The sequence below is a fragment of the Eleutherodactylus coqui genome, chromosome 12 (genome assembly GCF_035609145.1).
Source record: "Eleutherodactylus coqui strain aEleCoq1 chromosome 12, aEleCoq1.hap1, whole genome shotgun sequence".
In the NCBI taxonomy this organism is placed as follows: Eukaryota; Metazoa; Chordata; class Amphibia; order Anura; family Eleutherodactylidae; genus Eleutherodactylus; species Eleutherodactylus coqui.
In genome coordinates this window covers 121,608,091-121,623,259 of record NC_089848.1, presented here as the reverse complement: position 1 = coordinate 121,623,259, position 15,169 = coordinate 121,608,091, and the positions used below count along the sequence as shown (strand labels likewise).

Sequence of the window (15,169 nt, the reverse complement as noted above, 5' to 3'; positions counted from 1 at the left end):
CCTTTTAGCCTTTTTCCACGTATCTGCTGTTTCCATTCTGAATGCGAGATGATCAGGTCTGAAACCTTGTTTAGATCGTGACCGGGTTGTTTGCTATTTATAACTCTTTTTATTACAAAAGTCGCCTAAAAATAATCTGTTCACAAATTGTCTACCTGGTAGGACCACCAGAGATCAGTTGTAATCTGTGGAGGGACCTGGCAGTAAGAGTTCCATTTCCCTGCAGCACCCCCACAGGGGAAATTAAGTATTACATGCTACCTAGTAAAATCTATGGGCTGTCTGTAATACCCCGACATACCGGGTCCTCCAAGCACAGAGCCTCTCTTTGTAGTTGCTATCTGCTCAGGATAATTAATGGAGTTTCTTAATTTGTGACGTCTGTCTTTTAGGGTGCGTTCACATGCAGCGGAAATATTGCGCATCTATGGCAAAATCTACAGCATTTCTGTATCAAAAAGCACTTCAAAACCCACACCCCTGGTGCAAATTTTGACAATTATTTAGCTGCGGCCCTCTTCCTGACTTGGACCTGCAATGCTGAGCGCCCACCGCAGCGCACACCCCTCACCCAGCAACCGCCACTAAACACTTGAATGGGTTTTTATGGTTTATTCTTTTGCTTCACAGTTTACAATCATTTAATGAATTACTTACTGTGAAGCTTGGCTGCCATTGTGGCCCTCCAGCACCACATCAAATGGCTCATGAGGTTTTCAGACCGGGGTGATGTCCCAAATACAAGTCACATGGGCTAGTAATGGAGATGTCAAGGCCGTTACTGTGGCATTCAGGTCCTGCCATTGCCTGCAGCGGTCCTGTGGGTAAAGAGGCACGTTGCAGCCAAAGTAAAACACACCGATGTTCATTATATCAAAAAATCCCTTTAACTCTGAATGCCCTAATAAATGGGTTTTCTAACAGTATGTTCACACGGTGGAATCCAATGCTGTTTTTTCGGCATGGATTCCACTGCTGAAGCCGCAGCAGAACTCCAAGGCTATTCTGCGCAGATCTGGATGGGGGTTCGACACTTGTGAATGAGCAAAATCCACGTGCGGAATTTCTGACGCAGATTCCACACAGATCAACATTATAAAGTGACGTCACTCCCTTTTTCTGCAACGCGGATTCTAAATCCATGGTGAAATAATCTGTATCATGAATACTGAAGTGCAGATTCCCATTCAAATGAATGGAACGCAGATTTGGTGGAGATTTGGTGTGGATTTTGCTGTGAAATAAATGACCCAATCTCCACCAATAACACACCCTACATGACACAAGCTAGAATTTCCCTCACCCCCCAGCACAGATTTCATTTGCTGCCTTGGCGCTGTAAATAATACTTTTTCCAACATTGAGTAGCTTGTTGATGCTCCCTTTAGGACCCTGCATCCAGGGCATATGCCCCACCTGAACCCCCGGCTTTACAACAACCTTCTGATTTCGGACCGGAGGGGATCTATTACCAGAAGTTGTTCTTCTCTGCTGCCTTTCGATTCTGCTGGCTCCAGGTCCTGTTTTCGGACGTCCAAGTTGGCCAATGCACTCTTCAGACTAATCCCCACCCTGAATTGGTAGGGTTAGAGTACTGATGCACTATACTTGCTCTCTGGTTTGCCACAGCTGCTCACGTGATCACCACTGGCCAATCAGAGAACTACATGTTGGATAATTGTTGGAGCCATTTTAGACGACCAAAAACAAGACCCAAAACCAGTTGACCGGAGGGGCGGCAAAGCAGAAGAACTGCAGCTTATATACCGCCTTCCCCTCCTGTCCCGAAACTCGACGGTCGCCTTAGGTTATTTTTCTTCCCTTTTTCCAATGATGATAAAGTAGCACTGACACTTGGGGTTCTTTTCACCATAACAATTACTTTTGGGGCTCAGAGTATCATCCCCCTCCCCATCTCTGGGAGACCCTCATGCAGAGGCTTAGGGAAATTGGTGAAAGAGAGAGAAAGTAATGTCCCGGCTACTTTTCTTCCTTCCCATTACTTTGTATCTGGTTAGAGAGCTACATGAGGAATGTGCTTCCTATTAGCGGCTCCGGAGTGACACATATTTACATGGAGCTCTGCGGATCTTACTGGGGTGCAGCGCTCTTGTAAACTCCTTTTATGAGACTCACAATGGAACGGAAAAGTACAGCTTTTGTTTTACAAGACAACGGTGAGCTGTAAGAATAACATTGTTAGTGCACTCATGGAACGTGCGTTTGGTACTTGGGTCGTTAACTGTTTCGGTGCCAAACTATAGGTGTTATCAGCCGTTACTGCCCATCCCCGTTTCAGTAAAGATGTGTTTTTTATTAGCATCTCTTGTGAGTGGATCACCAAGTTCAGTTTTGTACACAGCGGGTACATTACCTGCACTTCTTCGTCTGAACCGTTGGTTTTGGGTCCCATTGTTGGCCATCCAAGATGGTCGATGCAATCTTCAGTCTTTCTAAGCCCTGTGGTGTGTTGGTAGTGTTGGACTACCAATGCACTATACTTGCTTTCTGATTGCCACAGGAGATTAGTACTGGCCAATCAGAGAGCAATGCACATTGTGCATTAGCTAGATCACAAGTTGAAGTGGCCATCATGGATGGCTGCAAATCAGGATCAGAACCTGTGAGTCGGGCAGACAGCAGAGAAGAACAAGCGTGGGTAATATAGCGCCCACCCGCTCCAGCCCTGAGAGTTTGTTCTGAAACCAGAGGGTCGCTTTAAGACCCTATCACTTGGGCCAACAATTGGGCACAAATGTAAGTTAGAGCCCTTGTATGTCTGATCATTGGGCCATTTAAAGCTGCACTCGATCAAACGGTGAGCGAGCAAACCCTTGTTTATTGGCTGATCGCAACGTTTGTGCAAATGAAGAAGTTACCATTCTCGGCAGCACAAGCCAACGGGAAATGTGCTGCTAATAGCGACTAATCTTCGCATGAACGTTCTTTCCTCATAGAGGCTGAATTAGGCAAACGAGCTTCGTCATCGTCATTGGTGCTCATTTATATAGATCGGCCTGTGTAAAAGGGCTCACACTCCCAGCCCAGCTGGTCCAGTAATTATCTGATCTATGGGGATCCAGAGTGGTGGACCCTCGCTGATCAACTACCGATGAGCTATCCTGAGATCGTCAGTAGTAGAAGCCTGGGAAACCTTTTAATCTGCAGCATGCTACTTTCTTCTGCGGCGTTTCGCCAGGGATGTCCCCCATTTCGGTGATCAGAGTGACCTCCGCTGTGAATCTGCAGCAAAGCTTAAAATATAAAATGTGAATTTTGTTGCAGATCTGTCACAACAAAATCTGAGGTACAAAGTCTGCCCAGTGGGGTCATCCCTAATGCTTCTCTTTCGAAGGCCTCCGCCACTAGGGGCGCCATTGTTTGCATATGACTAATGATGAGTGAAGTCCGGAGAATCTCCCATTGTTATCAAATGATATCTTTATTACTTATTTTTGTTCATTTTGTAGAATTCCGGCTCAGAATAATTACACGGCCGGCGTCTTCTGCAGAGACATTCCGGATCGCCTCCTGTCCGTCTCCCTGAGGAAGAGGTGCAGTATGGCTCAGCAGGGAGGAAAGCTTTGGGACTTTTGCAGAAGTTCGACTTTAATTCTTTGAACTGCAAAAAATAGAGTTGATTGGGTGAAGCGAGCGGCACAAGTGTCACAAGTGTCACGGGAACCTTGCTTTGGCCTCTGGGTCACAGCACTACATGTACTAGAATGGACTCTGCATGACTCTGTATGACGAGGGACCTTCATTAGGGAAGGCTAATTAGCATGGAGCTATCCATATGGTTTATGTAGAAACTTTTTAAAAGGAAATGTATTGCCTAAAAAGCTTTACTAATTACAACCAGATAGTGGCACATTTTCGATTTTTCTAATCTGCTTTGATTTTCTGATTGTGGATGTTCCTATTCTATTGTCTGTACATGACTATAAGAGCGGCCATCTTGGTTGAGCTGCAGTTAACAGCATTTGCAAAAAATGCTTTAAAGCAGCCTCATGGGCCATAAGCATAATGGACAGGAGCTGACCCATTGATCTTTATGAAAGAGTGTTGTGGGCATGCTCTGTGGCCCGTGCAGGGAGGGTGAGGAGGTGGGCTGTGACATCATCTATTGTGAAGGTTGGATATATTGTTATTTACATATAGATATCACCTCTCAGTGTAATTCTGCCTGTGATGATAGTGAGATGACTGCTGAGAAGTATTCCCTACAGAACAGAAAGCATCAGACTATTATTAGGCCTAGTGGTCAGTGTGAGAACTGCAAGAGTTTAGGATTTTTTTTAATATATATAAATTGGGACATTGAACATTTAAAAAAAATTACCGAAAATTCTTAAAAGCATTTATCATAAAAACACAGATTGTATAAAGCGTAGTATTCTGATGACAGTTTTTCCTTTAAATGTGGATGGTTTTTCTTCCACACATAGTTTGCAAAAACTTGAAAGATCAGTTTTGTTTGGTCTTTTTTTGTTTTGTCTAAAATAAAATATATAGTCAAACTGTCAAAGTCTGATATGTTGGGCTTACCACTGGGGATCTACCTGAAAGGACATTAAGTACTGCAGTATATGGTATGACTGATCACAAGTTCAAGTCTCCTGGCAGGACTCAAAAAAAACAGAAGAATGGCTGAATAAAGTTAACAAAATATATTAAGGTAAAAAAACATTTTCCCATATAAAAACATAAACAAATTAAAAAATGTTGTATGACCTTGTCCGCAAACGTCCAAACCATTACAATATCTCACTATTCATCTGGCGCAGTAAACACCATAAATAAACACACACTCCCTGCAAAAGTGAGCTCTCACACATCTACAGCAAAACATTGAAAGGTTGATGACAGAGAGCGATGTTTCTTTTTCAAAACGTTTTTTCCAAGTAGTAAAAGTTAAAAAAAAACTGTAAAAATTCTGTATCATCTTAATCGTATTGACCCTCAGAGTGAAGTGAACGTCTTGTTTACCGCACAGTAATGCTGCTGTACTGAAATCTCTTTTTTCCATGTCACCGCACTTAAAGATTTTTAAAGTTTTTCAGTATTTTACTTTAAACATTAAATGTTGTAATTGCAAAAATACAACCAATCTGACAAAAATGTTTACATAAAAAATGTGTGGTTCTTGTAAGGCAAGGATGAAAAAAATGAAAAATCTTTGGCCTCCACAGTTTCAAAGTGGTTATGATTTGGATCACTTCTCATCATAAATAATCTCATCATGGGGTGTACCGCTGCCCTTCAATTTGTAAAGAGACCTAGCAGCAAGTGTTCAATTCCCCTGCAGCAATCCCGCAGGGGAAATAAAGTATTACATGCTGCCCATTAACATCAATGTGTTGTCTGTGAAATGTCCAGATATGATAGGTCTTCCAACCACAGAGAGGTCTCCACTTTGGCTAATTAATAGACGAGGCTTCCCTTAAAGCATACCAGAGTTTTTAATAAGTTTTCTAAAACACACAAGGTTATCCTTACCTGCTCATTTGCTGCTGTTTGCACCGTTTCACATTCTGATTTTCAGGTGGTCTTCACCATTTTTCCATTGTTTTGCTGTGAGCAACCCACTTCAGGGAGGGGCATGTCGCAAGCCCAGCATTCTGCCAGTAGTTCACTGTTCTTTACCTCCTTCCCCTGACTCCCCATACTGCATTGCACTGTCTCTGTTCCAATCAGCAGGAAGGCAGTATCGGAATTCCCACCCCTCTACTTTCCCAGGACAATTCAGGCATTTAGAGATATTCTGGCCGAATGGTTAGTAAAGCCACAATAATGCGTGTGTAATGTGTGCATACACACTGTAACAGCAGGAGAAGCAGAAGCTATAGAGATTGTTATCATTGTGTGTGCAGATCTGTCAGCCTGCAGCCTGTGAATGCAGTGGAGCTGCCTGGGACGATAGATTTCCCCCTATTGCTATAGAACTACAGATATATACAATATATCTGTAGTTCTATAGTATATACTACAGAAGCTCTGTACCTAACAACTGAGAGTGGATTGGACAAAAGCTGGAAAGGAGACCCCTAGTGGCAGCCACTTCAAACATGATTTTCAGTGGTAAAGCAGCAACATTTTTAATATAAGTATATCAGAGAGATGATGCGACTAACATAAGATAGTAGAAGAAAAAATGTCTGAAAAGGTAGTGTCCCTTTAAGTATTTCTTAATACAGTACCTAAAATGGGTTTTCTAATCCAGATGTCCCTGGTAAATAATTGAATTGGCTAAAAATTCTGAAAAGTATTTGTAAGGTTACTAGAACCGTCCTTCTTCCCTACTTCTAAGCGTGTCTTCCTACTGAATACTGTATGATAGGCTGAACCATCTTGTACCGTGCTAACGATGATCGCCTTGACATTTGCGTATTTTTCATGATCAAAGGATCTTAGGAAACTGATGCCAAAAAAACATAAAAAGTTTCCCTGTAAATAGCCTGGAGGGTCGCCGTACTTACAAAGTCGTACATACTCGTTAGTTCTAATGTAATTATGAACAAACAGATGTGTGACCGCTGCAGGAAGATTCACTGTAATCACTTTATTACATAACCCCTGGCACTCCTGGCCGCCCCCGCACTCCCAGCGCCGGCGGCAGGCCCCATTTCCTCAATAAAAGTTTTAATTGCGCCTCCGATTTTGTTCACATCTCTCAGGGCTTCCTTCTTCTCCCGTCACCCCTCCGCGCTCCAGGCAGAGCCGTAAATCGCATTGAGACGAGAATTCCTTCCTCGATCTATAAGTAACTTGATTATGTTATGATTAATGCATATGCGGTTACTATAAATAGGCGAGTCTTGCTGCGCGCTGGCGAGCAGCCGTATACCGCCTAGTAACCGCCTCCCACTCTACATGGTGGAGATATTTTCTAATCCACTTAAAGGGGTTGTCTGGAATTGGAAGAGAGGTTTATGGCCCCCTGACTGTGGGCTATGTTTGGTATTGCAAGTCAACCCAAGTCACTTAATGGATCTGATCACTTCCCGACAGTCATCCCTCTGGAGAGCTGATAGACCGGTAATAGGGAACTGGAGTTTGTATTCAAATTGAGCCAATTGGGGTGCAGAAAAGGTGGTCACACAAAGTAAAAAAATACTGCACTTCTGGTACTGCGGTGACAAGTCTGCTGGTCTTCTGCTGGTTTCTGTACAGCTGGCCTATGGTGATGTCTTATATATGCTCCCTCTGTGGCCCCACTTACTAATAGAGCTTCCCTCTGTGGCCCCACTTACTAATAGTGCTTTCATCTGTGGCCCCACTTACTAATAGTGCTTCCCTCTGTGGCCCCACATACTAATAGTGCCTCCCTTTGTGACCCCACATACTAATAGTGCCTCCCTTTGTGACCCCACTTACTAATAGTGCTTTCCTCTGTGGTCCCACATACTAATAGTGCTTCACTCTGTGGCCCCACATACTAATAGTGCTTTCATCTGTGGCCCCACATACTAATAGTGCCTCCCTTTGTGACCCCACTTACTAATAGTGCTTCCCTCTGTGGCCCCACATACTAATAGTGCTTCACTCTGTGGCCCCACATACTAATAGTGCCTCCCTTTGTGGCCCCACTTACTAATAGTGCTTCCCTCTGTGGTCCCACATACTAATAGTGCCTCCCTTTGTGACCCCACATACTAATAGTGCCTCCCTTTGTGACCCCACTTACTAATAGTGCTTTCCTCTGTGGTCCCACATACTAATAGTGCCTCCCTTTGTGACCCCACTTACTAATAGTGCTTCCCTCTGTGACCCCACATACTAATAGTGCTTCACTCTGTGGCCCCACTTACTAATAGTGCTTCCCTCTGTGGCCCCACTTACTAATAGTGCTTCCCTCTGTGGCCCCATTTACTAATAGTGCTTCCCTCTGTGGCCCCACTTACTAATAGTGCTTCCCTCTGTGGCCCTGACTTATACTGCATGTAGATGCGATTTTTTAATTTTCCCTACTGAAATAACATGCGATTTTCACACACATGGATTTCGTACCGCAAAGTGCTGCAGTTTTTTCTCACAAACCTCAGGTCTTCAAGCGTGATATCAGTCCGAGCTTCTTGGTCTCATATCACGCTCACCCATGTAAATCCTTTCGCACAAGCATGTTATGTGTACATTAATATGCTCATGTACATTCGCCCAGAACACTCTGTGGGGACATTCCGAAAAACTATTATGCCAGTTTTTTGCGTAAAAAAAGTGGGGAATTGCACAAAATTTTTGACTTTTTGCTGTCCAGCACTTTTTAGAAGTGGGTGTGGCCGCCCCAGACTGACACAAAAGTGTAAAATGTATACCAAAAACTGGTGTAAGTTATGCCAGAAATGGACGCCAGAGGAGCCGAGATGCGCTAAATACATGAAAAGCCGTGCGCCTCCGTATATTAGTAATTATCCCCCTGTAGGTGAAGCCGGTCTTCGGGCTCCTTCACACGGGCGGATGCGTTTTTACGTGTATCTGTGTAGTTTATCGTACTTTCTGCGCTCACATGTTTTTTTGCGCACGGGACACGACCATCCCCCAATTTAAATGGCTATTTAGCCTGAGTTCTAGTTGTTTTCTTTTTCCGCAGCGTATTGCGCATCCTGTTGCGTGCGCATTTGTGCAGCTCCATAGACTTCTAAGGGAACTTTTGGTACGCAAATGCGCACAAAGTAGAGCATGCCGCTTTTTTCACAAAAAGGAAGTGTAAACGAATCCATTGTCATCAATGCGTTCTATTATCTGCATGGTGCAGCGCAGACATCTGCCCATGTGATTCCCCGCAGGGCGGACTCACACGGGCGCATTAGCCGCAAATCGAACCCATTGAATTAAATCTGTTCCTTCACGTGTTTTTTTTTCATGCACATTTTAGGCGCGGGGAAAGGAACGCGACGTGCTTTATTTTTCGTGCTCGAAAGGCCGCCATCCACCCGAAATAACGCATTTCACTGCGTGATTTTGTGGGTTTAAACGAGAGCCCCTGGGCTTACCAAGTCAGCTGACCTGCTTACCTAATGGGCTGCCCCGCCTACTCTAACATGGCGCTACCAGGAACAGCGGTCCTCGCAGCGCAATAAAGTACAAGTAAAAAGCGCTGATGCGGTGGCAGTGTCCCTGCATAGCGCACATACGTCTCATCGTATAGGAGCTGACGCCCGTGGGAATCCGCCCTGATAGGAAAACGTTTTGTGGTAACATTTTATTTGGGGTTTCTACCCTGCAAGTGAGTTTTGTCCATATTTGTAGCGCTGTCTGATAATCCAGAATATCTGATAACCCGGCACCTGCCTGCTACAGGCTGTAGATACAGGAAACAATCCTTTCGGATTATCGAGTCCCCATAGAAATATGTGCGGAAATTGTAAGAGCCTTGTACTTCCCAATCAGCCTGGAGTGATTGCCGCATGTGGCAGATAGAGGGCACCCCGCTGCTACCGGGCGCTGATTGCTGGAACATTCCGTGTGCCCACTACGGTGTAATCCATCAAGTCGTACTCAATAGATGGCAGCAGAAGCACGTAGTCAGCGCGTCAGCTAGAACGGGATGGATGAGGCGCTCTTACACATCGGTCAGCACATAATGCATATCGCAGGCAGCAAGACATCAGAGAGGTCCAAGAGCTGGAAGCCCCCATTAAAGGGATCAGCGCCTTTATTGTCCATATCTGGTATTTGTGTGTTGCGAGAATATATCAGAAGATAATACAGAGATCTCTGCCATCATCTATTATACCCAGGACTGTAACAAGGGGGCGCTCTAATAACTATGTATAGATATACGAGGGGTCAGTACAGAGATCTCTCCCATCATCTATTATACCCAGGACTGTAACAAGGGGGCACTCTAATAACTATATATAGATATATGAGGGGTCAGTACAGAGATCTCTCCCATCATGTATTTATACCCAGGACTGTTACAAGGGGGCGCTCTAATAACTATGTATAGCTATATCAGGGGTCAATACAGAGATCTCTCCATCATCTATTATACCCAGGACTGTAACAAGGGGGCGCTCTAATAACTTTGTATAGATATATCAGAAGTCAGTACAGAGATCTCTCCCATCATCTATTATACCCAGGACTGTAACAAGGGGGCACTCTAATAACTATGTATAATATATCAGGGGTCAGTACAGAGATCTCTCCCATCATCTATTATACCCAGGACTGTAACAAGGGGGCGCTCTAATAACTATGTATAGATATATCAGGGGTCAATACAGAGATCTCTCCATCATCTATTATACCCAGGACTGTAACAAGGGGGCGCTCTAATAACTATGTATAGATATATCAGGGGTCAGTACAGAGATCTCTACCATCATCTATTATACCCTGGACTGTAACAAGGGGGCGCTCTAATAACTATGTATAGATATATCAGGGGTCAGAGTGCCATAACAGATCTCTCCCATCATCTGTTATACCCAGGACTGTAACAAGGTGGCGCTCTAATAACTATGTATAGCTATATCAGGGGTCAATACAGAGATCTCTCCATCATCTATTATACCCAGGACTGTAACAAGGGGGCGCTCTAATAACTATGTAAAGATATATCAGGGGTCAGTACAGAGATCTCTCCCATCATCTGTTATACCCAGGACTTTAACAAGGGGGCGGTCTAATAGCTATGCATAGATATTTCAGGGGTCAGTACAGAGATCTCTTCCATCATCTATTATACCCAGGACTGTAACAAGGGGGCGCTCTAATAACTATGTATAATATATCAGGGGTCAGTACAGAGATCACTCCCATCATCTATTATACCCAGGGCTGTAACAAGGGGGCGCTCTAATAACTATGTATAGATATATCAGGGGTCAGTACAGAGATCTCTCCCATCATCTGTTATACCCAGGACTTTAACAAGGGGGCGGTCTAATAGCTATGTATAGATATATCAGGGGTCAGTACAGAGATCTCTCCCATCATCTATTATACCTAGGACTGCAACAAGGGGGCGCTCTAATAACTATGTATAATATATTAGGGATCAGTACAGAGATCTCTTCCATCATCTATTATACCCAGGACTGTAACAAGGGGGCGGTCTAATAGCTATGTATAGATATATCAGGGGTCAGTACAGAGATCTCTCCCATCATCTATTATACCTAGGACTGCAACAAGGGGGCACTCTAATAACTATGTATAATATATTAGGGATCAGTACAGAGATCTCTCCCATCATCTGTTATACCCAGGACTGTAACAAGGTGGCGCTCTAATAACTATGTATAGCTATATCAGGGGTCAATACAGAGATCTCTCCATCATCTATTATACCCAGGACTGTAACAAGGGGGCGCTCTAATAACTATGTAAAGATATATCAGGGGTCAGTACAGAGATCTCTCTCATCATCTGTTATACCCAGGACTTTAACAAGGGGGCGGTCTAATAGCTATGCATAGATATTTCAGGGGTCAGTACAGAGATCTCTTCCATCATCTATTATACCCAGGACTGTAACAAGGGGGCGCTCTAATAACTATGTATAATATATCAGGGGTCAGTACAGAGATCACTCCCATCATCTATTATACCCAGGACTGTAACAAGGGGGCGGTCTAATAACTATGTATAGATATATCAGGGGTCAGTACAGAGATCTCTCCCATCATCTGTTATACCCAGGACTTTAACAAGGGGGCGGTCTAATAGCTATGTATAGATATATCAGGGGTCAGTACAGAGATCTCTCCCATCATCTATTATACCTAGGACTGCAACAAGGGGGCGCTCTAATAACTATGTATAATATATTAGGGATCAGTACAGAGATCTCTCCCATCATCTATTATACCCAGGACTGTAACAAGGGGGTGCTCTAATAACTATGTAAAGATATATCAGGGGTCAGTACAGAGCTCTCCCCCATCATCTGTTTATACCCGGGACTGAAACAAGGGGGCGCTCTAATAACTATGTATAGATATATCAGGGGTCAGTACAGAGATCTCTCCTATCATCTGTTATACCCAGGACTGTAACAAGGGGGCGCTCTAATAACTATGTATAGATATATCAGGGGTCAGTAAAGAGATCTCTCCCATCATCTATTATACCTAGGACTGCAACAAGGGGGCGCTCTAATAACTATGTATAATATATCAGGGATCAGTACAGAGATCTCTTCCATCATCTATTATACCCAGGACTGTAACAAGGGGGCACTCTAATAACTATATATAGATATACGAGGGGTCAGTACAGAGATCTCTCCCATCATCTATTATACCCAGGACTGTAACAAGGGGGCACTCTAATAACTATATATAGATATACGAGGGGTCAGTACAGAGATCTCTCCCATCATCTATTATACCCAGGACTGTAACAAGGGGGCACTCTAATAACTATATATAGATATATGAGGGGTCAGTACAGAGATCTCTCCCATCATGTATTTATACCCAGGACTGTTACAAGGGGGCGCTCTAATAACTATGTATAGCTATATCAGGGGTCAATACAGAGATCTCTCCATCATCTATTATACCCAGGACTGTAATAAGGGGGCGCTCTAATAACTTTGTATAGATATATCAGAAGTCAGTACAGAGATCTCTCCCATCATCTATTATACCCAGGACTGTAACAAGGTGGCGCTCTAATAACTATGTATAGCTATATCAGGGGTCAATACAGAGATCTCTCCATCATCTATTATACCCAGGACTGTAACAAGGGGGCGCTCTAATAACTATGTATAGATATATCAGGGGTCAGTACAGAGATCTCTACCATCATCTATTATACCCAGGACTGTAACAAGGTGGCGCTCTAATAACTATGTATAGCTATATCAGGGGTCAATACAGAGATCTCTCCATCATCTATTATACCCAGGACTGTAACAAGGGGGCGCTCTAATAACTATGTATAGATATATCAGGGGTCAGTACAGAGATCTCTACCATCATCTATTATACCCTGGACTGTAACAAGGGGGCGCTCTAATAACTATGTATAGATATATCAGGGGTCAGAGTGCCGTAACAGATCTCTCCCATCATCTGTTATACCCAGGACTGTAACAAGGGGGCGCTCTAATAACTATGTAAAGATATATCAGGGGTCAGTACAGAGATCTCTCCCATCATCTGTTATACCCAGGACTTTAACAAGGGGGCGGTCTAATAGCTATGCATAGATATTTCAGGGGTCAGTACAGAGATCTCTTCCATCATCTATTATACCCAGGACTGTAACAAGGGGGCGCTCTAATAACTATGTATAATATATCAGGGGTCAGTACAGAGATCACTCCCATCATCTATTATACCCAGGGCTGTAACAAGGGGGCGCTCTAATAACTATGTATAATATATCAGGGATCAGTACAGAGATCTCTTCCATCATCTATTATACCCAGGACTGTAACAAGGGGGCGGTCTAATAGCTATGTATAGATATATCAGGGGTCAGTACAGAGATCTCCCCCATCATCTGTTTATACCCGGGACTGTAACAAGGGGGCGCTCTAATAACTATGTATAGATATATCAGGGGTCAGTACAGAGATCTCTCCTATCATCTGTTATACCCAGGACTGTAACAAGGGGGCGCTCTAATAACTATGTATAGATATATCAGGGGTCAGTAAAGAGATCTCTCCCATCATCTATTATACCCAGGACTGTGACTGTAAGAAGGGGGCACCCTCTATGTCTAGAGGAAAGTAAGTTTCTACACCGACGTAGAAGGGGGTTCTTTACTGTAAGAGTAGTGAGACTATGGAACTCCCTGCCTGAGGACGTGCTGATGGCGAACTCGAAAAAAGAGTTTAAGAGAGGCCTGGACGCCTTCCTGGAGTGTAACAATATTACATGTTATATCACTGATTACTTCAGAAGGTTCGGTGATCTGGGAATTATTCCAATTGGCAGATTGGAGTTGGGAAGGAATATTTTTTCCCCTAAAGTGAAGATAATTGGCTTCTACCTCATTAAAGGAATATTTTGCCTCCCTCTGGACCAACACTGGGGGAAATAATAAGCTGAACTGGGTGGAGTTACATCTTTTTTCACCCTTACACACTGTATTACTATGTAATATCCATATTTTTGAGGGTGGTTTCACATCTGCGTTGGAACCTCTAGTCAATGGGGTCCATCCAGTGCTGTTCGGTTCTCTCAAAAGACGGAACCATTCAGCTACGAGAATTCCCTTTTCTTGATCCCTAGACGCAGCAGGAAAGCAGATTCCCCAGTGCCGGTGTGAAACCACTTCAAGGCCTCGTTCACACGAGGGCTGTTTTAGCGCAGTATAGAAGCACGAAAACATTGCTCCTACACTGCGCTAAAAACATGTAAATGGGCAGCTGCTGGAGGAGAGAGAGATGAAGCCCTGCAGGGCTTCAGGATTTCCCTATAGCAGGGAGGGAGAGAGCGCGGAGCTATGGGGGATTAACCCATTGCAGGGAGTGAGAGAGCAGAGCTATGGGTTAATCCCCCATATCCCCACGCTCTCTCCCTGCTAAGGAGGATTAACCCATAGCCCCACTCTGTCCCTCTCTTCTATGGGGTATTCCCCATAGCCCCCATCCCCTATAGCTCTGCTCTCTCTCTCCCTGCTATAGGGGATTAACTCATAGCTCCACTCTGTCTCTCCCTTCTATGGGTTAATTCCCCATAGCTCCGGCCTATTTCTCCCTGTTATGGGGGATTAACCCACAGCCCCACTCTGTCTCTGCCTGCTCTGGACATTCCCGAGGGATATCCCCATAGCAAAAAGAGATCCTCTAGCCCTGCCCCTCTTCACTTGCTCTCGAGGAAAGCTTTGTAACCTCCCCCGCCTCTCTATCCCATCTATAGGGAAAACCCTTGGGGAGAGAGGAGGAGGCAGTCCTCTACTGCCCCCCGCTGCTGGGGAGTTGCCCAGCAGCGGGGCTGGAGGAATTCCCAGTTGCTTACAGCAGGACATTTAAAAGCTGCTGCCAGAAGCACATTTTACATGTCCCACTGTAAATTCCTGTTAGTCCCTGTGGGGATTAAGGGGACCTTCCAGGAGTCCCCTCATCCCTGCGGGGACTAACAGGAGTTTACAGCGGGACATGTAAAATGTGCTTCTGGCAGCAGCTTTTAAATGTCCCGACTCCTGCTGTAAGCAGCTGGGAATTACTTCCGTCGGCAGAAATCTTTTCCTGCAC

At 44.3% G+C, this 15,169-nt stretch overlaps 1 protein-coding gene across 1 annotated transcript in view; it reads left to right on the top strand.

The window, feature by feature from the left end:
* ST8SIA6 (ST8 alpha-N-acetyl-neuraminide alpha-2,8-sialyltransferase 6) overlaps nt 1–15,169 on the top strand; it is a 113,066-nt gene that overhangs the window by 67,679 nt on the left and 30,218 nt on the right. The window contains exon 3 of the mRNA XM_066585017.1: nt 3,471–3,554. Within this exon, the coding sequence (XP_066441114.1) occupies nt 3,471–3,554 (84 nt within the window). The remainder of the gene's footprint in view (nt 1–3,470; nt 3,555–15,169) is intronic.